Raw genomic sequence first — 23,829 nt, forward strand, 5'->3', positions numbered from 1 at the left:
AGTTGACAGTGAATTAAATGCATTGATTTTTTCCCCTTTTACTTAGGCTTAGCAAATCCTAACCCCTCTGTTATGCATCATAGCCCCTGAGGGAGAACATGAGCATATCAGAAGGTCCCCTTCATACCAGACTGCATAGGGCACGTCAGCAAATGAGAGACTTCAGTTTTTTAGAACAACATTTCATTGTGCTCTCTGTTATGCCTGCAGAAACAATGTATTCTGAACCCAGCAGCTCTTCCTTATTGGCAATGTTGCCCTGGCTACTGTGTTCACGTCACTCATAATGTTCTGGCTGTGCTGAAAGCCTCAGCATTTCTGTCATTCCAGCTTCAAACGCATGAAAAGCAGGAGAGAGGCAGAGCAAGGGAACTGAAATTTTATCTACTAACAGGACAAAGCGGATACAACGTTGGAAACTTCGGAAGAAAAGGTAAGAAACTTTGATACTGCCGCTGTGTCTAACTACAGTAAAGTGACCATAATAAAAAGATATACCGTTTGTATTTCCTTAAAATGCAAAGGTAGCATTTGCTTACAAAGTCACTTCACGTATAGAAACTAGAGGTACTGGCAGACCCCAATGAGACACAGCCCACCTTGTTAACACACATACATGTATCCACATCTGAAACACTGTTTTGATTTCTGCGCTCTGTAATAACTTTCAGAACTTGTAGCTTTTCTCTCTGTGGCTTGCTCATATAAGGACTTAATGGATAATTGCTGGTCTATTTCAAAAGAATGTATTTGAATGGCATCACCATGAAATTGACAAACTGAAAATAGCTGGATTTGATCAACAGGTTAAAGAAAATGCCTTCTTGTTTCTCATATTTTACTAAAGTGTTTTCACTGGCATAGCATAATAGCAAAATGAATTAACCGCAAACAGTCCTCTTCTTGAACGTGGTCACACGCTGTACGGAGTAAAGAATATAAACCACAGCTGATTGTTTGAAAAGTTGCATTTTTCTTCTTATACCCGCACCATTTTGCTCTGCTCTGGACAGTACAGTGGTTTTTTAATAAAATATCACTCAGATTAGAGTGGTATAAGAAAACAGGCATGTTTAGAAACCTTCCATCCCCACACTTTATACACAGTTTGTTTTGTCAGCACCAAACAACATAGGCTGTGTCATTTTTACTCTGTGGCTGTTTGTTGTGTAATATGCAAAGCCCATACAGACTGTTAGTTTATTGATTACTGCTCTTTACTAGATCTTGTAAATGTGCAGGTTTCCCTTCCACACAACTCTTATATTAAAAAAAAAAAAATCTAAAAATTCCCCCTGACTCCTGTTACACCTTCTGGAACCCCTGAAATGGGGACAATTCAGAAATGATTTTCAGACTTTCTGTGGTTTCTGACTCTGAACTTTAATATTGTTATTGAGACACAATGTTAATAATTTCCATTTGTTCTTACAAAGCACGCTGTGTGCTCATTGTGCTGCAGGCAGCCTGGCATGAAGTCAGTCCTATGAGTCAAATGTGCCACCTATTCTTTGACTCTGTGCGCTATTTCTGGTCACAATGTAGTTTAACTCTTAAATGCTCAAGGAAGTGGTGGCATTCAGCAGCAGCTCACTGCTATCACAACTGTGCCCTGCAATAATAGTGCAGGACTCTTTAAACAATAAAAAGAGAGAGCACTAGACTTTACAAATATACACAGTAGAAGGACCGGGTCTCTGCCGCCGAGAGCTTACAGTGAGCTCTGAGAGACGTGATTCACAGGACAACAGCTTGAGAATGAGCATGAGAAGGCAGAAGGAGATAGCAGGGCGGTTTTGGGAAGTGAGGACTGGAAGGAGGAATCTGGGGACAGAGAGGGAGAGTAGTTGGTGCATGGAAAGTGGAAGGCTGTTTCAGGCACAAAAGCAGTGTGAAAGAAAATGCAGAGCTACATATGGGAGATAAGGTAAGGAGATGGGCGGGGAAGGGGTATGAGAAGCACAAAAGATACATTGGAGCTGATGGTAGGGAATATTAGAGATTTTACTCGAGACGGTATTGTTTCCTGGGAGGAACCAGTCTCCCCCTCTTTTCTCCTTTCTCAGAGGCCCTAAGCTGGGCCAGCACATCCTTTCACCTGCAGAAGGCTGGACATAGCTCCCCCGGAACTCCTGCACCAGCCAGCAGGGCGCGTTTGAGAGATCATGGGGGCGCTTTCTGGCCGTCTTGCCCATTCTCACTTCATGGCGAATTAATCAGTTGATTGCAGTCAGGCGGCACGGCCCTGCCCAAATGCATGTGATCAGGTCACCCCAGTCCTAGACCCAATGAGAGAGGAGCAAGCTGGGTCAAGTGACCAGAACTGTCCTTTACACCAGCAAAAACAGAGCTGCGGCCAAATTACATCTGTGATCACCACGCCGTCCCTGACGCTTCTTCCTGCAGCTGTCCTACCCTTTACATGCAATCGGTGGACATCAGATCATGTAGCTGCCCTGTCCCTCATATGCTATCAATGACCAGAAGACTCTTGATCTGTCTAGCATGTGGCACCCTCCAAGGTCAGGCTCCTCTATTGTGACTCACCAGAATAGCTACTTTTTAACTGTGCCACACCCACCATATCCTGAATTAGATGTTGAATCCCTCTGCCTACTTGTGTCGTTTTCCTCCAGATGTCCGGTGGGATTTTCTCTCCTTTGGAAAACCTCTGCAACCTGGATAATGCCAACTGCCACCCCCTGGTATGTTTCCTGTGCCATGAGCAGTATGAGCATCCCTGCCTCCTGGACTGTTACCACAACTTCTGTGCCAGCTGCCTGCGAGGCCGGGCAATAGACAGCCGCCTCACCTGCCCTCTCTGTGGGTAAGAACTTCAAAGCAGTGCCCACCCATAACACAGAAAGCTGGTGACTTACCAGTGAAAGCTATCCCAGGCCTGGCCAGGTGCCCATGCTCTGCAATAGCCCCACAGAAACACAGGTATAGAGCATGCTGACAAACATACCAAACACGCATTTCACATGTGGATGTCTGAGTTAGAGGGTCCAGCTCTGCCCATCAGCAAATACCCAATGCAGCTAGTCATATGCAGCATTAGGCAGCTAAGTCTGAAAGTTAGGCCCAAGGAGAAACAGTCGCATTTCTTCTCTTATGCTGCTTGGGCTGAAGGCCTGCTTGGTGCTCTGTTGAGCTATGTTATTGAAATTAGCTTTATGTACATTGGTCTTGTGCTCAAAACCTAGCACGGGAGCAGGGAACACATCTGAAATGAAGAGGGTTCTAAGCTTGATATATTTGAATGTGTGGCAGTTCCCCTTTAACATGACTCTCCAAGGGTGAATGGGAGTCATTCTGTTAACTTCACTGAGAGTTGGGCCAGACCTCAAGCTAATGCCTTTTGTGATAGCTTGGTTAAGGATGGGGGCTGGGCTACACATGAACCAGCACTGAAATAGCCTAACTGGTTTTCATTCACACCTTCTGTTATTTCAGTGTCAGCCTGCGTGTAGACACTGGTTGAATGAAAGTGTCTTATTTAGATTTAATTTAAATTAATTCTTTACTGACAACCTATGCTGAATAGAGACACTCATACTCCACAAGAAGAGTGGCCACACACAAGCTTGCATGTATATAACAAGAATTAAACCGATGTCATTATTTTGGTGCTAAGTTGTGCCTAGACTGCCTCTGTGATGATAGGCTGTTAGTCTGATCCAAAGACAATGGAGGCAAAGTGGAGCCTTCCATGGACTTCAGTGGGCCTTGGATTAAGGCCATTAGTACATAACAGACGCAAGGTGTGACACAGGAGCATCTCTACTCTTCGCTAGCTCGCTGAGAAGGGAGGTAGCAGTGAGACTTCCTCAAGCACAGGACCAGCATTTGCAGTCTTTGTGTTTGGCACTTGCCCCTTTTAGCTCTTCAGTCTTCACCGTAAACTGCAGTGAGGCTCAGCACCATTACTGGTAAGCAAGCACTCTGTGTTGGGCTCTAGGCCCAACTGACTTTGGAACAAGAATTATTAGCGTGTTCACTAAAGGCCAAATTCAGCCCTCATTCACCCAGTCCAGCCCTGCCCCCCCCTTTCAGGAGATTAGATGGGGGTAACCAAATGTAACACCCCTTTCTTCCCTCTCCAATTACAAGACATTTTGGGCCAAAATCATTCAGGGCCAAATCCTGCCCTGAACCAAAATGTCTTTTGTAATTGGAACAAATAGAAATTGCTTTTTACATTTTAATACAATATTAATGTGGTGAACTGTGTGTTTCTGAGAATTGTGGTTGTATGGATATTACGATATGCTACAGATTATGCCCTGTTTTTTTCTGGAGCATATTGTACGTCTTCAGTTATGGTGTATTTGTTTTCATTTTTGTTCCTTTCAAGAATCTCATATTAATGTAAGTGAAGCCAGGAATTATTTAAAGTACTAAAACAACAAGAAGTCCGGTGGCACTTAAAGACTAACAGATTTATTTGGACATAAACTTTCGTGGGTAAAAAAAACCACTTTTTCAGATGCATCTTCAGAATGCCTCTTACCCACAAAAGCTTATGCCCAAATAAATCTGTTAGTCTTTAAGGTGCCACTGGACTCCTTGTTGTTTTTGTGAATATATTCTAACACGGCTACCCCTTGATGTTTAAGTACTGTCTCTCGGGGTTCTTCTATAGGTTCCTATTACTGTACATACAGATACTTTCATCAGCTCTTAGCTGTGAATGATGCAGTTCACCCTTATTAAACAATACTGTAAATGTGGAGTGTTCATGCTTTCCGCTCTGATGTGGACAGTCCTGTTTGAAGAAGGTCATTTCTATCACTGTATTAGTAACAACATTATCCACTTATAATTTGGGGTGTACATTCTATACAAACTAAGTTCATCTAGATAAAACTTGAGCGCTTCGATTCTCAAGAACACATTGCTGATGATAGCAAACATGGTGGAAAATTTACTATTGGACGTGGAATGCTACAATACACCTCTGCTTTTCTGTAGTACGCTCTAATGATCAGGGAATCTGCTTTCACTTCACAGGCATGAATTGACAACAGTGTGCAGGACTTTGTATTCCAAAAAAGGAATGAGAATAGCAGGGGTGTTGATTGTCATTTATTCTAGTAAATAGGATGATGTGTATCAGGCTGACTATAGTTGCTAAAGAAATTTGAGTCCAATGGAGGGCTGGTACAGGCAGAACTGAATCCTGGAATGTGAAGTTAGAACTATCCACAAAGCACTGGAGAAGGTTAACATTGTACCTGATTAGATTTCACCTTTAATGTATACAGATCTCTCTGTATAGTTTGTCCTTAGGGGAAATGGAGATTTGATGAGCATCCAGTGAGCTGCTCATTTATGCCTGTTCTTTTTAGATAAACACAAATTACAAATATTAAAATAAATCCCATGAGGTTTTTGTTTTTTGTTTAAATCAGCATGGGAAAGACTTCAAGCAATACCTGTCTGCATACAAATTGTGTGGCTAGGCCACAGCCTGAAAAACAATTGGGTCTATTCACAACTCTTGTTTTTAATTACAAGCAGTTAAAAACCAATCACATTTCTGTGAAAATTAATTAAAATAAAGCTCTAGGTACTGAGCAGGCCCCATCACCACTGTATCTGGGCAACTTGCAATCTGTAACATTGTTATCCTAAAAGCAGACCTGGGAGGCAGGGCAAGGCTATTACCCCATTGTACAGATGGGAACTGAGGCACAGAGAGTCTAAGTGACTTGTCCAGGGTCACAAAGGGAGTCTGTGGCAGAGCAGGGAATTGATCCTAGGGATCTTGAGTTCCAAGTACTGAGCCAGCCTTCCTCTCACTGGTGAGGGTAACATTTTCAAAGCACCTTAGTTATTTAGGAGCCTGAGCTCCATTGACTTGCACTGAGATTTAGGCTTCAAGTCACTTAGGCACATGATTTTTTCCCCTGGATCTCAGACTTGTAAAATACGTATGCCCAGTGGGGGTCAGGCTACCTAGTGGTAAAGCCCCAGGAAAGCTGGAGAAACTGTATCTAGCTCTGCTCTTTTACATGGCCTGTCAGCACAGCATTTGAGTTTCTTTGTCAAGCTGCCTTTGTGCCTATGAAATACGAGGTTCTAATCACAATGGTTTCAGATGTGAACAGCTGCAGAATACACAACTTCTACTTATAGCTCCACAAGAATTCAGGAGAACTCACTCCCCTGCCAGGGCAGACCAGCAATGGGAGAAGCGCAGTGAGTGTCTCCCACTCTACCCCGGACAAGTGATCACCCTGGGGAGAAGCAGAATCACTGCAGGCCTAAGGCCTGATCTGGCAGGGGCTGAGTTTTGTGGCCCCTATCCAGCAAAGCACTTAAGCATGTGACAGGTTTCAGAGTAGCAGCCGTGTTAGTCTGTATTCGCAAAAAGAAAAAGGAGGACTTATGGCACGTTAGAGACTAACAAATTTATGTGAGCATAAGCTTTTGTGAGCTACAGCTCACTTCATCGAATGCATTCAGTGGAAAATACAAATACCTAGAGAACATGAAACAATGGTGTTACCATACACATTGTAAGGAGAGTGATCACATAAGATGAGTTATTACCAGCAGGAGAGCGGAGGGTGGGGGAGAAAACCTTTCGTAGCGATAATCAAGGTGGGCCATTTTCAGCAGTTGACAAGAACGTCTGAGGAACGGGGGGGGGGGGGGCAAACATGGGGAAATAGTTTTACTTTGTGTACTGACCCATCCACTTCCAGTCTTTATTCAAAGCTAAGTTAATTGTATCCAGCTTGCAAATTAATTCCAATTCAGCGGTCTCTCGCAGGAGTCTGTTTTTGAAGTTTTTTTGTTGAAGAATTGACACTTTTAAGTCTGTAATCGAGTGACCGGAGAGACTGAAGTGTTCTCCGACTGGTTTTTGAATGTTATAATTCTTGACGTCTGATTTGTGTCCATTTATTCTTTTACGTAGAGACTGTCCAGTTTGACCAATGTACATGGCAGAGGGGCATTGCTGGCACATGATGGCATATGTCACAGTGGTAGTGCGCAGGTGAACGAGCCTCTGATAGTGTGGCTGATGTGATTAGGCCCTATGATGGTGTCCCCTGAACAGATATGTGGACACAGTTGGCAACGGGCTTTGTTGCAAGGATAGGTTCCTGGGTTAGTGGTTCTGTTGTGTGGTTGCTGGTGAGTATCTGCTTCAGGTTGGGGGGCTGTCTGTAAGCGAGGACTGGCCTGTCTCCCAAGATCTGTGAGAGTGATGGGTCGTCCTTCAGGATAGGTTGTAGATCCTTGATGATGTGTTGGAGAGATTTTAGTTGGGGGCTGAAGGTGATGGCTAGTGGCGTTATTTTCTTTGTTGGGCCTGTCCTGTAGTAGGTGACTTCTGGGTACTCTTCTGGCTCTGTCAATCCCACCATCAACCTCAGCCTGGACCAGTCCACTTCATGGACACTATGGTGCTAATAAACGATGTTCACAACCACCACCCTATACCGGAAACCTATTGACGGCTATTGCTACCTACATGCCTCTTCTGGCTCTGTCAATCTGTTTCTTCACTTCAGCAGGTGGGTAGTGTAGTTGTAAGAATGCTTGATAGAGATCTTGTAGGTATTTGTTTCTGTCTGAGGGGTTGGAGCAAATGCGGTTGTATCATAGAGCTTGGCTGTAGACAATGGATCATGTGGTGTGGTCTGGGTGAAAGCTGGAGGCATGTAGGCAGGAATAGCCGTCAGTAGGTTTCCGGTATAGGGTGGTGTTTATGTGACCATCGCTTATTAGCACCATAGTGGCCAGGAAGTGGATCTCTTCTGTGGACTGGTCCAGGCTGAGGTTGATGGTGGGATTGACAGAGCCAGAAGAGTACCCAGAAGTCACCTACTACAGAACAGGCCCAACAAAGAAAATAACAGAACAGCACTAGCCATCACCTTCAGCCCCCAACTAAAATCTCTAAAATGGAACTGTTGCTCAGAGCCAAGTGAGACCAAACAAATGTTATTTTTAGATATTCACCTCTGGCTTTTGTTTGTTGGGTTCTTCTCAGGCACTTTGAAGGGGCTGTTCAAATATCATTAGCATGAAATTAGAGGTTATATAAAAAAGATCAAGGAATTACATATTTTAAAATTTAATTAAAACAGATCAGCTGAAGTAAACATTCATTCTTTTCTGCAGAAAACAGCATTTTCCAATCAGTTTGTCATGCAAACTCTCTGCTAATATGAGCTAAATATGAACACTGTTAGATTAGGGAGTCAGTTCTAGTCGTGGGAGCAAATATGCCAATGCAAAGAGACCACAGGCATTACACACAACTATTTATGTAGAAAACAAAACAAGGGGGTGGGGGTCACACCATAGCACCAGCATGCTAGGGCTGAGGCACTCTTGCAAGGAAGCTAGAACTGCCCCACTCCCCATGCTGTGCTGGGTATACAGAGAGGCCTTTAAGGCAGCAGAGCTGCCAGTCTAGAACCCTTCATCAGCAGGACAGGCATTTTTTAAGGTATCCATGGCAGTGTTTTTGGGTTGCTAATATTAGGCCCCTTCAGAATGCCCGAGTTCACCAGGGGCTCCCCTATCTTTAGGAATCTAGGGCTAGATTTCTCAAAGTATTGAGGTGCCTGAAGATGCAGGCAAACAGTGGGGTTCACTAAAGCACAGATATTCCAGCTCCAGAGCAGCAGCATTGCCACTGACAGATGGAAGAGGAGGGAATAGGCGAGGAGCCGTGCTGATGCCTTTGCTCCCGGAGGGAGAAGGGCAGGTTTTCCAACCAGGACCCCTCTCCCAGGTAAGTTATCCAGAAGTCACACAACAGCCTCGGCTCTAGCCGTAACTCAGGGACACCAGGCTCCATAGCCACAATCAGCTGCCCAGGTATCCCCCAGGAGCTGCACTTCTGGTAGGATTTGATTTCATGGTTTTGATACCCCACATGGCTGGACTCACCTGCTCTGCTGTATTCTGCACGTCTCTGACTGGCGCTTGGGCCCGACTCTGCACCCAAGCAGTAACGGTCACTGGCAACGCACTGCAGAGGGGAACAGGGCAATTTCTCACTCTCTTGGCAGCATGAAAGGAGCCCCAATGAGCTATCACTTCCTCCCTGATCACCATCAATCTAATATTTCAGCAAACCAAACAGACACTGTGACTCTGAGCAGAGCAGGTATTTGGCATGGGATCACATTCTGACTTGTTTTCTGGTTTATAACATTTCTCACTAGAAAGTCTTGTGCGTGTTCTGCACTGGGTTATTTTTAAATAGCCCTTCTCCCTACTCCTCATTATAAGATGTGGTCTCTCCCCAAGCATGAACAGTTGGTATTATGTTCATCCATAAGTTATTGTCTCATTGGGGAAGGAGGCTTTTAGCAGCTTTTGCAGAGTCAGCAGTGAGCACCTTAATTGGGATGCCATCAGATGTCTCCGAGGAAGCCAGTTCTGCCTAATGGCAGTGAACGGCAATGACAACTGCTTAATTAGACCAGCACCGGCATGGGTCTGCTTAGTAGGAACTCGGTGCTTTAGCCCCAAGGTAGAGTGGTGGAGCAGCAGGGGTGAAATGCAGAGGTCTCGTCTTTATACAGAAGTTGCCCAGTGAAGATGAAAAGGAAGAAGAATTGCAGATGCAATGAAGCTGCCATGCAGAGTGTCCCCTTCACTCAGGCACAGTCTGAATCTTGTTGGACTGTTATTAATGGTACCCTCTTGTGCATCAGCTACCTGCCTTTTCCTCAAACTCCCACACAGACCCAAACTCTCATGCTTACAGCTGCAATTGCTAGACAATTGTCAGCCTGTAAAACCCCCGTTAACCCATGCCCCACCTGTCACATGCTACGTCCTAGCCAGGTGCTCACAGCCAACTCACTCTCCATCTCCCAGCAGGCTGCAGAGCACAGGCCTCTGGAGAGAACGCTGGCCTGGCAGTCAGCATCAGACTCTCAAGACAGCAGGACTGGAGAAGTGACTCCCCTGTGGTCCACAGCCCAACAGGCAGGTTTTATTAACTACCTCTGTCAAGCAGCACAGCAGCCGAGCCCTGGCAACAAGAACTTTACCTGCATTACCACAGCAGGAACCTCGTCTTGGGGGCCGAGCTGCCCCAATTAAACTCACCGGAGTCATGGTCAGAACCCTTTTCAGCTTCACACAGCTTGCCTGTTGCTAGGGATTTGACAGAGACGGGGACTGAGCGATGCAGTGTTTAATTCTGCTTTACTACTCTCCGAATTCCCTCCTGATCTGTCGTAACAAGAAGTTACTGGGGCTGGGAATCAATTCAGATGGACATGAAAATACCACAGCATACACACAAACCCTTTCTAAATTCTCCCTACCCAGTGTTTTCAGCCCTGTCCTCGGCCCATCCCTCCCTACTCACACAGAGTCTGAGGGCATAGAATATCAGGGCTGGAAGGGACCTCAGGAGGTCATCTAGTCCAACCCCCTGCTCAAAGCAGGACCAATCTCCAACTAAATCATCCCAGCCAGGGCTTTGTCAAGCCTGACCTTGAAAACCTTTAAGGAAGGAGATTCCATCACCTCCCTAGGTAACCCATTCCAGTACATCTGGTTGGCTAGATAGCTCTCTCTTTCTCGCGCTCTCTCTGGAATGTAAGACACATGCACATTTCTGCTGCAAAAAGAAAAGGAGGACTTGTGGCACCTTAAAGACTAACAAATTTATTAGAGCATAAGCTTTCGTGAGCTACAGCTCACTTCATCGGATGCATGGCTCACAAAAGCTTATGCTCTAATAAATTTGTTAGTCTCTAAGGTGCCACAAGTACTCCTTTTCTTTTTGCGAATACAGACTAACACAGCTGCTACTCTGAAACCTGATTTCTGCTGCAGTTTTCATAGGATTCTCCATTTTGTTTAAAACTCAGTATCTCTGAGTGCTTTATTCCCAGTATTCGGAGGGTTGCAGAGCACAGCGGGCAATGCAAGATGCCACTGTATCCAGCCCAGCCCTGCAGCGGGAGAACAAACTAATTGCCTGGGAGGTAAGCTATCTGGCTGGTATTAGTATAATACATCTCTCCATCAAATACAGCCTTGCAGTGCCAGAATATTAATAGACAAAGACAACAGACAAGCCCCCTGCAAGACATTCCTGGGCTAATCCGTCTTTTCCATCGGTAACTTGGTGCACCCGAACGTGGCCATGTTTGATGAAGCCGGGCGATGATGAAGTACTGCCAGCTGCAGGGAGACCTTTAGTCCCATAATTAGTTTGCTGGGAGATGCAGCCCAGAGCAATGAAACCCAATCCTGCACAGGTGACTGGTGGGTGAATCATCATTTCAATCCGACTCAACGCGCTTATTGTCCAGGGGAATGAGACTTCAAAGTTCCTGTCATCTCTGCGAACCTGCGTTTTGAGACACACACTCAAGAAGTGGCCGTGGCTTGGTGTCTGGTTGCGCTGTCGTCATACTGTTTGGGTCCTGAGTTTTACTGGAAGTGTCAAAGTGGCTACAGTAAAGATTTCCACGATGCTTTTAAAGGAAATGGATGAATATATGTAAGGGTGATTCCTTTCTCTAGCGTTCACGGGGAGCTGCAGTTTGCCAGGAATTGTGTACAGTCTGAGCTTAACTGTGAGTGTCATTTCTCAGGGTCAGCACTGCTAGTATCTTCATTGATGAGCCTTCATTTTTAACTATTTTGCTAAAGCAAGTCAGTGTAGTCAATGCCAGGGGAGTTTAGCCGTGGTCCTTACAGAAGGTGCTTGAATTCTGGTACAGCTTTTCTGACCTTTCACTCAGACTAATCATGCGCTACCCAAATTGGAAGCATTTCACTAACATTATTTGATTACTTTTAATGTGGCACTCTTGCTTTTAAGGGTTTCAACAAAGCCTATGTGTGTGTATATGTGAGGGGACACAGGCATTGTCCGAGAGGGATTTCATGCAGCGATTTGGCTTTGGACAATTTCTGTCCTCTCGGAATTCTGTTTACTTTTATTTTGGGAAAGCTGTTTGGAGGGTTGTTAGGGGAGGGGCTTCCATGGTCACCTGATTCCCATTGGTTAAAGCTCCTTTGAGTCATCGCATGGCTTATTTTGATGTTGTTAATATTCCCATTCTGGATTACTACTGCTCCGTGAGATTATTCAGATGTAGCACTGTTAGTCTGCTCATTTCTCTCCGCAGTTAGACACTCGCAGTAGCTAAGGGAATCTGGGCAGCAATGTCCAGTGCTAAACAAATGCTGCAAGACTTGTGAAAATGAAAGAACCATTTCAGGCAGGAGCAATTCCTTGCCGGAAGTCGATATTCTGGACACAGCCAATGGGTAGAGCCACATGCAGGCAAACTGAATTTAAAGATTCAGCGTAAACAGGAAAGTACCGAAGGGGCAACATACTAGGATTTCACACCCTGGAATTCATCAAGCGTGGCTATTCCAAGACTGAAATGACCCTTGCAGCAGCTTGTGGAATGAATCACACAAAGTTTTGATTAGAAAGACCCTGGAACTCAGGCTGTTCATTTGCAAATGCTAACATTAAATGGCCATTCGCAGCATGTCCCATGCTGTAAACTCCTAGGAGCGAAGCAGAAATGTGTGGGATGCTGCTAATGTAGCATGTAGAGGTTTTGACAAACCTTAAGAGAGTTCAGCATGTTCTTTGGGAAGAGCCAGGGCTGTAAACATGACATAGAATTAAGATTGTTAAATGCTGTAGCTTAATGAAAACATTTGCAGCAAAAAGGAAATGCTCATGGAGTATGTCGCAAGATAGAATTCAGCTCTGATGAAAACACAAAGATCTGAACTGTGTTATGGAAAACGAGTGCAATTTATGTCCAGAAATTCCAGATGCACAAAGGAAAAAAGTCTGATCCTGTGTGATTGCCCTGCAGTTTGCCTTATATCTGGGGTTATTAAGGATCGCATGGTATCTTTTCACTCCAGTTCCAGGAGAGTTATTTTCCTTTAAGTTGTTTGAATGTAGAGAAATATTTGCTTGCCATTGCCAGGGCTCATGGGCCTACCCTGTCTGTTTTGTCCTCTTCAGTCATCAGTCCATAGTGAAAGGAAACAATGGGCTCCCGCCTGTAGACAGGCTCCTGAAGTTCCTGGTGGATAGCTCTGCAGACTGCGAGGAGGAAGTTCAGTGTGCAAACTGTGACCAGGAGTGCAAGAAACAGGTAAGACACAGTGGCTGGTTATGTCTCCAGCTCCATTGCTGTGCCTCACACATTGCAGAAGGCAAAGGAGTACACAGCCCCTCCCCAAAGTCCTTCCAGGCTACGGCCAACACTTCCAAATTTAGGCCCCACATACATATTTAGGTGCCTATGTGAATGGTCTGATATTCAGAACAGCTGAGTTTTTCCAGCCACATCCTTTTTGCTTGAAGGGTCCTTTTATCATCTTCCTGAGTAGACTGCGTTTGGGTCTTGAATAGTGTTAGCATCACGTTCTAAAGCCAAGCCACAACCAGCCTAGGAGTAAGTACAGCATGGCAAATGGATTAGTAACTGGTTAAAAGATGGGAAACAAGAGGTAGGAATAAATGGTCAGTTTTAAGACTGAAGAGAGGTAAATAGTGGTGTTCCCCAGGGGTCTGTACTGGGACCAGTGGTGTTTGACATATTCATAAATGATCTGAAAAACGGATAAACAGTGATGTGGCAAAATTTGCAGACAATTCAAAATTACTCAAGATAGTTAAGTCCAAAGCTAACTGTGAAAAGTTGCAAAGGGATCTCACAAAACAGAGTTACTGGGCAACAAAATGGCAGATGAAATTCAATGTTGATAAATGCAAAGTAATACACATTGGAAAAAACATAATCCCAACTCTATATGCGAAATGATGGGGTCTAAATTAGCTGTTACCACTCAAGGAAGAGATCTTGGAGTCATCATTGATAGTTCTCTGAAAACATCTGCTCAACGTACAGCGGCAGTCAAAAAAAGGAAACAGAATGTTAAGAACCATTAGGAAAGGGATAAATAAGACAGAAAATATCACAATGCAACTATATAAATCATGGTATGCCCACATCTTGAATACTACATGCATGCTGGTTGCCCCATCTCAAAAAGAGATATATTAGAATTGGAAGTTACCGAGAAGGGCAACAAAAATGATGAGGGGGATGGAGCAGCTTCCATGTGAGAAGGGATTAAAAAGACTAGGACTTCTCATCTTGGAAGTACGATGACTAAGGGACGATGTGACAGAGGGCTATAAAATCACGACGGGGTGGGGAGACAGAGAACAAGGAAGTGTTACTCTTCACATAACACAAGAACCAGTGGTTACCTGATTAAATTAATAGGTGTCAGGATTAAAACAAACACAAGGAAGTATTTCTTCACACAATGCCCAGTCAGCCTGTGGAACTTGTTACTGGGGATGTTGTGAAGGCCAAAACTACAACTGGGTCCAAAAAAAGAACTAGATCAGTTCATGGAGGATACATCCATCAATGGCTATTAACCAAGATGGTCAGGAATGCAACCCCGTGCTCTGGGTGTCCTAAGTCTTTAACTGCCAGAAGCAAGGACCTGACTACAGGACATCTCATATCATATGATAATTGCTCCATTCTGTTCATTCTCTCTGAAGCATCTGGCATTGGCCACTGTTGGAAGACAAGACACTGGGCTAGATGGACCATTGGTCTGACCCAGTCTGGCCGTTCTTATGTAAAGGGTTCTGTCCCATCCTGCCATCTCCTTAGCCCTGGTGTGGATGAGAGGACTGTGCAGTTCCAATCGACCATTCAGTCCTTGGCCTCTCTGCTGAGACTGCCAACAAGGAGGCCAATTAGTGCCAATCACTGCAGTGGGATTTTATGTGATGTGGACACCTATCTGCTCAGAACTGTACAGAGACTACCTCCTGCTTTCAGACGCGGTAGCTGGCATTCCTGGCCTAGACCAGATCATAGCAGGGAGCTGGAAAGAAAAGGCCTTTTCTTCTCCCAGTCCCCTGCACTAGCCAGACAAAAATATATGTCCAAAAGGAGCTGCCAAAGGATTAGGCAGAGAGAGGAAAACAAAAAACAAAAAAAACAACACCACACACTGCCCTGCAATTTCTCATAAGACAGCGCTACGCTTAGGGGCTATCTGTCTAAGCATGTGCTCAGTTAAGCTAAAGGCGAAAGCAGCAGAGAGGTTCTGTTCTGTTCCCTCCATCCTTCCCTTGTTACTTTCTGTCTGCACGGAACCAAAAAGCACAAGTCATGGGAGAACGGATCGACATGTTTTGCCAGGTCAGAGAAACATAGCTATGACTAAAAACCACTCGCAACCTCTCGGTCCAGGGTTTTGACTCGCTCCCAGCTGCGGCGCCCCTAATCATTTGGTGAAGTTTCCTGTGTTGTGGGCCTTTAAAGTTGGGCTGCAGCCAGCGTGTCATGTGGTATTTGCTCCCCATACTTGAGATGTTTCTGCTGGTAACTTAAGCAACATAAAGTGCGTGTAAGTACTGCAGCAATGGGCATCTCAGAAACACACTTAAGGGAAAATGGCACCAGAACTCACAAGTGGCAGGTACTTAGTTATTCTGGAATGAATGGAAATACATTTCCCTGCCCGTGGCAGCTTTGTCATCTCAGTCCTCCCCTTAGAGACCAAGGCAAGTGAAAGTCAGATAACGGCATGTGTGGCTGAGATAGCAAAGAGCTCCAAGGAGATTCCTGGTTCCAAAGGTTACTCCAAGGATAAGAAGCTATCCTGCCAGCGATGCTGGTGCTGTAGGAAAAAGCCAGGGCAGCCCTACGGCCTGTCTCTTTCCCAGCCTCTCTGCAGCCGTGTGGGTGTGTCCCTCCCCACTTGTTCACTCCTGCCCTCTTGCTGCTGCACTGAGGTCTCAAGGCTGGATTTGGGCTGTCTGGTTTATTTCCCTGAGCACGGGCTGCAGCGTCAGACCCGTGGTGCCGACTCTGCTGCAGGACCTGGCAGCAGGCCAGCTGCCTGGGGGAGGTTATGCTCTTCCCCCAGCACAGGGACCTGTGACGGTTGGAAAGGAACCCACCAGGTGAGGAGGTAGGGGCCTTGCCGAACCATCCCTCCAGTTTACTCCCACCTCCCAGTCCTGGACTCCAGATGGCCAGACTGAGACCTAGGCTAGTTGGCCTCAGGAGTGGCAGAGCTCAGCCACGTGCTCTCACTTACCTGCTGTCCCTGTGCTAACAGAGGGTTAGTAGCCATTGGATTTCAGAGCGTGGGTCGCAGACACTCCGATTTTACCTTTTCTTTAATTGCTTCTGTTCGCGCCCCCCCCCCCCTTGATGCTGCCTCTCTTGCTGCACTGCTGTGAGAGATGCAAATACCTTGATGCGACAGTTTGAGGAATCCGTCTAGTTACAACTTTGGGTGCATCTATTTCAAACTACACACGCCATTGTCATTGCAAAGCTGGTCTGGGCTCTCTGCTGTCCTTTTACCTCCCTTTTAGACTGAAATTCCAAGACAGTGATACAGGGCTAATCAAGGAGGGTCATCAAACCTTGATAATCCTCTAGACAAATGGAAGCATTGTAGGACAAATGTTGGCTACCCCTCAGAAGAACCAGTCTGCCCAGGTGATCAGGTAACTAAGCCAACGGATCACTGGGTGGGGAACTTTGATCACTTGACAAGGCTGATGGGGTGGGGGGTCACCTGACAAAGAGGAATGGAAGTTATAAAAGGCAGGGTCTCACAAGCCATTTGTGGGGGCAGGGGAAGACGGCAGAACAAAGCTGGCTGCAGGAGAGGGAGAGAGACTTGATAATTCAGAGAAGCCATGTGCAGGTGGGGGTTCCTGGACACCTTCCAGGACTTCAGCCAAACCCCAAAGAATGCTCATGAGTGGGCAGGAAGCTGAGGCAGAGAAGGGCATGTAGCTGTTTTATGAGTTTTACCTAGATTCTGTACAACTCTTGTGCTGTCTACAGTGAAGAGTAATTGTGTTAGAAACCTTTGCAAAGCCTGTGTGGTATGTGCTTCTTTGTCACGTGGCCCTGGAGAGGTAAACAGTCAACCACAGTGCCCACAAGGTGGAGTTCTGAGAAGGGGTGGCTTATGCCGCTGGGGAACGGGGAGCCAGCGCTGGTCCGAGCAGCCAGGGGCAGCTGACCCATGAAGCCGCACTTCTGTAAAGGGGTAACAGACATGGCCTATGCCCAGGAAGTGGGCCAGAGAGGTCAAAGCCAGACAGTGTTGGATCCTACCCAGACCAACTGAAGCTTAGCACATGAATCCAGCATAGTAGGACCCTGGTGAGGGTCCAGCAGGGGAAGCCTGACCAGGGCAGTGACACTCCTCAAGTGCCAATCACAAAGCCAACACCTGCCCTGTTCGTCCTGGACCCTGCACTTGGCCATGGTACAGTTTCTGGCTCAGAGACAGATGCCCCCTCAGCTGAGAAAAGCCATTTCTAATTGCACTGATGAGAGCTCAGGTGTTCAACCCTCTTTGGGGTTTGTTCTGCGTTTCCCCATCAGGAAATGGACACCATGTATTTCTGCAACACCTGTAACCAGCCCCTCTGCAGCAAGTGCCGTGAAGAGACCCACAAAGCCAAAATGTTCTCTCGCCACGAGATTGTCTCCTTGAGTAAACGCACTAAAGACATCCACAAGAAATGCTGTGAGTACATCCCCGCTCCACCTGAGCAATTACACACAGGCCAAGGTTTCCACAGGGAGCGCAGGAGGATTAACACTGGCCTATCAGCATCACTTTCCCAACTGAATCCAGGGTGTCTCCTCTCTGAGCTGCAACTACAGATCAGAAGCTGGGTACTCTGTTCCTGCCCCGTGCGGGGTGCAAAGCCCAGTAACTGGCTCTCTCCCCAGGAACGGTGTGCAGTCTGGATCTGCTCATTATTTTCCCCATCAGTTTGCATGGTGAAGGTGCAGTTAACAAGTGAAGGCAGTTACTCACCAACTTCTACGTGAAGCAACACTGTGCTTGGCTAACAAATAGCACATACTGTGCAGATTGCACCTTACTGTACAAAGGATTCAGGTGTAAACACAGATGACAGCCAGGGTTCCCAGGAACAGCTACCTGCAAGGTGTGCATATAAGGAAAGTTTCAGAGTAGCAGCCATGTTAGTCTGTATCTGCAAAAAGAACAGAATATGCTCAAATAAATTTGTTAGTCTCTAATGTGCCACAAGTACTCCTGTTCTTATATAAGGAAAGTGTTTATTAAAAGGGCTACGCCCTTGAGCAGTAACCTGCATGTAGCCTTCTCCAGCTGGCCCCATCAGCCAGAACCACAGGCTGCACAGCTGGAAAGCCTGCAAGTCAAAGTGGTGGTGTCTGAACAGAGCAGACAGCAAGACTGGAGCTGGGAGGCATCATTTACGGTCAGATGGCGGAGCTGTCACAAGTAAGAGCTCCTCAAAAACCTGGTAGGAAGCGACACCTCCAGCCTCAGAGGGGTGGACCCAGCTCACCTATTGCATATCCTCTTCCCTAAGGACCGAGCTGCCCCTAGATTCTGAGCTGTGCTCTCTTTAGGGAGCTTGTTTAACTTCGGGGTGCATTTGTTTGTTCCCAGCTCTTCATGAGGAACCTTACATCATGTTTTCAACGGAGAAAAAATCCATGCTCTGCATAAACTGTTTCCGGGACATGCAGGTGTAAGTAGCAGAATTGCTGGCTCCCTGCCCCTCACCCAACCCTTTGCAGACGGAGCAGCCTTACCCTGCACTCACCCTTTGTGGTTCTAGCTTTTCAAACTCCTCCCTAAGCCCTGGACATTATGTTCCATGAAGGCTGCAGAAAAACTGCATGAAAGAGGAACTGCACTATGGCAGCATTTAGGTGCTGCAGTGAGGACACGATTGCTAAGCCTGGGAGAGAATGGACACAGCACCTTGTCTGAAGAGGTGACTATCAGACATGGCTGCGGCCATCATGGTGCCAGCTTCAGAGTGGACAGGGCCTTAAGGAGCTGGAGCTTGGGATGCCCAGGAAAGGGAGAACATGAATGGAAAGTGTCAGACATTTAATAGGAGTGGCCTGAGAGGGAGAAACAGAACTTCCCAACTTGAGCAGTGAGCCCCACTATTTGGAGTTAGAGCTATTCTAAAACAACAACGGTTGCTGAACCTAGGGGAAGTTTTTCTAAAGGGGGTGGGAGTGGGCAAAGAGTCCAGGAAGCAGCAGCAGCATTACATAAGCAGGCTGAAACCAACATCAACTGGTCTAAAAAAGTGATGGGAAGGGGGGCCGAGAGCAGCATTCAGAGTAACGAGTGCGCCTGGCGGGGAGACGGGAAAGTCAGAGCAGAGAGACATTCTACTTTGGGGTCAACAGTCAGTAATCAGCATATGATCTGAGCACCCTGGACTGTGCGCATGTCTATCAGACAGCTGATAGATGTGCGGGAGGGGGCCACATTCATTGTTCCCATGCTGCTGCAAGAGAGACAGGTTTAAGTATCTTGCCGCCCCAGTCCACAGAGAAGCAGAGGGTCATTGTTAACTGCCGTACATCAATAGCCCTGGCTGGTCAGACTAAAGGAGATGAGGAAGAGTGGTTTGCAGGTTATGGCTGATCCTAATTCCCAGGTCTCTGCCTCTTTCAGAGAAAGCCGAGCCCACTGCATTGACATCGAGACTGCGTACATGCAAGGCTGCGAGAAGCTTGACCAGGCTGTGATGGTGGGTAGCATTTGAGAGATGCGTTCTGAGTTTTAGTCTGTCGATGTTTATCATCAAAATTACTGTGGTGAGGGAATGGCCTGGGATGGCTGTTCCTGCTGTCATCAGCATTGGAGTAAATCATGCTTCAGTAAACGTCATTGCTGTGGGGAGTGGACAGTGCCCAGGCCTATGACATGTCCTGGACCCGTCAGTCTTGCTTGCAACTGACTCTCCAGCTGTCCCCTGCTGCCTTTCCTCCTAGGCCGTGAAAGAGCTCCAGACGTCCACGCGAGAGGCCATTGTCCTCCTCAAAGCCATGATTGAGGAGGTACGCAACAGTGCAGATGAGGAGAAGACGTCCATCAACTCGCTCTTCAGTAGCATGCAGGTACGGAGGGGCTTGGCACAGCCACCGACTAGACCTTCTCTGTGGGGCTGCCCAGAGAGCAATGGGGTTAATTACAGCACACTGCTTTGGGGTGTTACTGCAGTAACAGTGCACCCACATAAAGGGAAATCAAAGGCCCCAGATCTTTGCCAAATCAGAGCAAAGAAATGATCCAACTGCCCGGATTCTCCTCTTGCTCACCCTGGTGTAGCTATTGACATCAGTGAAGTTACCCCAATTGACAGTGAGGTAAGTCAGAGGAGAATCAGTTTCTCCCCATCTATTTTCCCCATGCAGAAGAGCATTTTGATCTACCTCATTTCACTGCTGAGTGGACATGGCGGAAAGCTCAGCAAAGCCTTTGGAATCAAGAGCAGGGAGGTTCTCTGCTCTCAGTGTCAGGAGTTGTAAACTGCAGCCTCTAGCTATGGGAATGTTTGATCATTTCGACCTTTTGCAGGAGAAACTAGCAGAAAGGAAAAAGATGCTTCTGAAAGCCGTTCAGAGGTAAGGCCAACCCAGACTCAGTGGTTTAACACATTCACAGTTTATTACTATTGGGATGGGATACGTAAGAGACTAAAGAGACGGCCATGTTTTAAAGGGGAGCTATAAAAAGCTTCTGCAAAAACCCCAATATCCCAATTCAGTAACAGAATCCACATGCAGAGGGCAGAGCAACAGATACATTTGCATTTAACAGAAAGAGTCAACTCCTCCTTCCAACACCTGCCAAGATTAGCATTTGAGCCTTTCCCCAGAAAAGCTGATTCCTTGATTCCGATCAGCTAGAGCAGAGTGGAGGCTCCTCTGGGTTGCTGCTCTGCTTTCAGGAAGAGGCTGGAACCTGAACTGGCAAGTGTGTGTGAAGAAGAGTGGACACGTTTGCAAAAGTCCACACCCTACCCTGCCCCTTTCCGTTCAGTGGCAAGAACTTCTATTGCACTGAATGGGGGCAGGATCAAGGCCACTGTGATCATCTTCAATAAGTTGTTGTTGAGAGCGTTTTTGTTCTCCTCCAAGACAAAGAGGCAGCTGTCAGCATTTGTATCTGCATTACTGATTTCTCTCTCACACACATTGTCCACCCCCCCCCCATTTTACTGGTAGCTTTAAATGGCAGATCTTACCTATAGCTGACAGAGCAAGGTGCCCTCTAGTGTCAACGTTATTACTACTGACTACGAGCATGAAAGTTGCTGCAGCTAATATTAGTGAGCACCTCTCATCCCACCTGCACAGTCCTGCCCCCGCCCTTCCATCTAGGCCACTGTCCTGAATGCAGGTTGGACATCAGCTGCCCTGTGAGCAGGGTGGCAGCTCCACAAGACAGTGACGTGGTGACTCCTGCACCTGGTTTATAGTTCGGCAGTGGACAATTACAGGGTTTACTCCTTCCCCCCACTTCTTTTTCGTAAATATTTTTACAAAGTTACAAAGATTTCAGCAGCTCCATTTTGTATGCTGAGCCTCAGCAAAGGAAGCTCCCCCAGCAGAGGGGACAGCAACATGCTAACTCCACCAGAAGCAGGTGTACATTAATTGATTTGGACATAGCTCTTACCTCCAGCTGCAATAACTTGGATCCCAATTTGAACTTGAAAAAATATTTGCCTGGAACACAAATGTCCTTATGACTGTGAAATATTTTAATATTAATAAAAATGATTAACACTAAGTTTCAGGGCACTCACCTCTTAGTCAGCGTCTGACCATTAAACAACATGGCAAGTGCAGTGTATTAGCCAGCACCAGCTTCCTGCAGGGATTTTCCAGTCTTCTAATCCACAGCCCAGGTTATATAATAATGATCCCAAGCTTGGTGAAGTGTAATTACCTAGTGACCTGCAAGAGCCCCAGATAGGTCAAGTTTATTTCCCAGTAAAATACTATCAGGTTCCCTTCCTACACAGCCACTACGTGAGGTGTGAGCTGTACCAGATTTATTTTTTTGCAGTAATAATAATTAATAATAATGTATAAATTACTCCAGTCCTACCAGTTAAACTCTGGTCAGCCTGGTCTCTAAGCTGAAGTGAAATGTTTTTTTCCCCTGTAACTTCCAGCCAGTATGAAGAGAAGGAAAAGGCATTTAAGGAGCAACTCTCCCACCTGGCCTCCCTGCTGCCTACCCTGCAGGTATGCACCATCTCAGGTGACCCTCTCAAGGCTGGGTTATCCTGTCCTCTCGCTCCCTGCTACGCTCATGGCTGAATTATAGACGAGTTAGGTCAATACATAGGATTCTTTGGCCCTTTGAAATAGTGCAGCAACTCAGTTACCTAGCAACTCCATGATAGTCCCCAGGAAAAGAAAACTGCCATCTAATCAAAGAGTTGGTTACGTGGCCTTGGAATTGCAACCATGTTTGCCTGCTGTTCTGCAGTAGGTCTCAAGTAGACCAGAATTGTTAGAAACCTTCATGTAGCTCCATGCTGGGAAGTTGGTGAACATGGTGGGTGTCTGCCAATCTGTTGGCAAGGCCAGGCGATCACAGACCACTTCACTCCTGGAAACTGTTTTCCCAGAAAACAAACAGTGACACTGGAGCAGGGAAACTGAGCCAAAACCGGACTGGTGCTGAGCAGCTGTAGCTCCCACTGGGCCCAGTTAGGTTCCTGTGAGTTCAGAGGAGCAGGATCTGACCCATTCACGTCAATGAATGGCAGGTGTTCAGTATCTCCCAGGATCTGTCCCTCTGAGTGGCGGATTCTGTGCAGCGTCATTCCCAGAGGAAGAGTGGCTCTGTTGCACATAGGGCTTTTGTTTTGTGTCCTCAGGCAGTGCAGATTTTCCATCTGGCCCTGCCAGGCTCCTCACTGTCTCTGCAGCAGTGATATTTGCTGGGTTAGCACTTACTGCTTATACCTGGAATGGGAACTCCCCCATGAGTGAGAACAACCCATTACTAGGTGCCCACGCCCTCCAGACCTGGGGGTTGCTGCAGCAGATGTGAATAATAGCACTGTTGCTTGTCATTATGTCTAGGTCCATCTGGTCACCTGTTCTGCTTTTTTAAGCTCTGCGAACAAAGCCGAATTCCTGGATTTGGGATACGTAAGTACATTCCGAGACAAGAACGCACACTAGCAGCTGGATTCCACAAACACCAGGTCATGTGTCTCACCAGGAAGCAAGGGATGGGTGAGCTGAGTAAAGAAAGTACCCCGCCTTTTGCCCCAAATTCACTGACCTACCTGAGGTGGGAAAACTCTTGGCTCACAGGTTCATACTTCGGGGGTTATTTTCGCACTCTCTGCACTTTGGTGTCAGCTGAGCCAGGAAGCAGAAATACAGCAAAGTCAGGAGCCATCACCTGTCTATACCAGGTTTCCAGGCCAGAGAGACTCAGAAGCGCAGACACATGCACCTGTCACTGCACCAAGGCCCTGGAAACATTTACTTACCCCTCTTTTGTGGAGCTGAGCAAAAAGCCCTTCACCATCCACCTTGTAGCTTCACAAGCGCTCTTGGGTGCACACAGGAAGATGTGGCCTCCCATCACGTCTGAAAGCTTGGCCAATATTGGGAAGCTTGTCCAGGACTGTGGCAAAAAGGCACAGAACTGAAAGCTGTAACATAAAATACTCTGCTTAATTTCAGCAACTGATGGAGAGGCTCCAGAAAATAGTCAAACTTCCACATCGGTTGAGACCTACGCAGACGAGCAAGGTAAACCCTTTCCTCCCAACTCTCGAGTCCCACGTTCTGGAATTTAATACAACCCTCTCATGGCGGTTTTGGGGCCCTGTCCTGAACCTGCCTCCGGTTCACTTCCAAATGTCTAAGACACCAGAGTTACTGCTGCTACTTACCCAGCTTCACGCTGCCTCAAGTCCACAGTGCT

The 23,829-nt window shown here is 46.6% G+C and overlaps 2 protein-coding genes across 5 annotated transcripts in view; one reads left to right on the top strand and one right to left on the bottom strand.

Moving 5' to 3' along the window:
• RPL22 (ribosomal protein L22) overlaps positions 1–23,829 on the bottom strand; it is a 66,376-nt gene that overhangs the window by 25,935 nt on the left and 16,612 nt on the right. Inside the window, exons 2-3 of the transcript XR_006276290.1 lie at positions 23,390–23,554; positions 8,920–9,001 (exon numbers count right to left, since the gene is read on the bottom strand). The gene's annotated coding sequence lies outside the window, so the exon portion shown is untranslated. The remainder of the gene's footprint in view (positions 1–8,919; positions 9,002–23,389; positions 23,555–23,829) is intronic.
• Positions 1–23,829, top strand: part of RNF207 (ring finger protein 207) — a 38,083-nt gene that overhangs the window by 1,977 nt on the left and 12,277 nt on the right. The window contains exons 2-12 of one of the 4 annotated variants that reach the window (XM_043499786.1): positions 331–433; positions 2,637–2,827; positions 13,007–13,139; positions 17,439–17,583; positions 18,505–18,586; positions 19,537–19,612; positions 19,857–19,982; positions 20,443–20,489; positions 22,049–22,121; positions 22,971–23,039; positions 23,586–23,654. In XM_043499786.1, coding sequence (XP_043355721.1) covers positions 2,637–2,827; positions 13,007–13,139; positions 17,439–17,583; positions 18,505–18,586; positions 19,537–19,612; positions 19,857–19,982; positions 20,443–20,489; positions 22,049–22,121; positions 22,971–23,039; positions 23,586–23,654 — 1,011 coding nt within the window. In that variant the 5' untranslated portion in view covers positions 331–433. Of the gene's footprint in view, positions 1–21; positions 434–2,636; positions 2,828–13,006; positions 13,140–17,438; positions 17,584–18,504; positions 18,587–19,536; positions 19,613–19,856; positions 19,983–20,442; positions 20,490–22,048; positions 22,122–22,970; positions 23,040–23,585; positions 23,655–23,829 lie in introns of those variants that run through there. The other 3 variants (XM_043499787.1, XM_038376678.2, XM_043499788.1) reach the window with 3 other exon arrangements.

The sequence above is a fragment of the Dermochelys coriacea genome, chromosome 18 (assembly GCF_009764565.3).
Source record: "Dermochelys coriacea isolate rDerCor1 chromosome 18, rDerCor1.pri.v4, whole genome shotgun sequence".
NCBI lineage: Eukaryota > Metazoa > Chordata > Testudines > Dermochelyidae > Dermochelys > Dermochelys coriacea.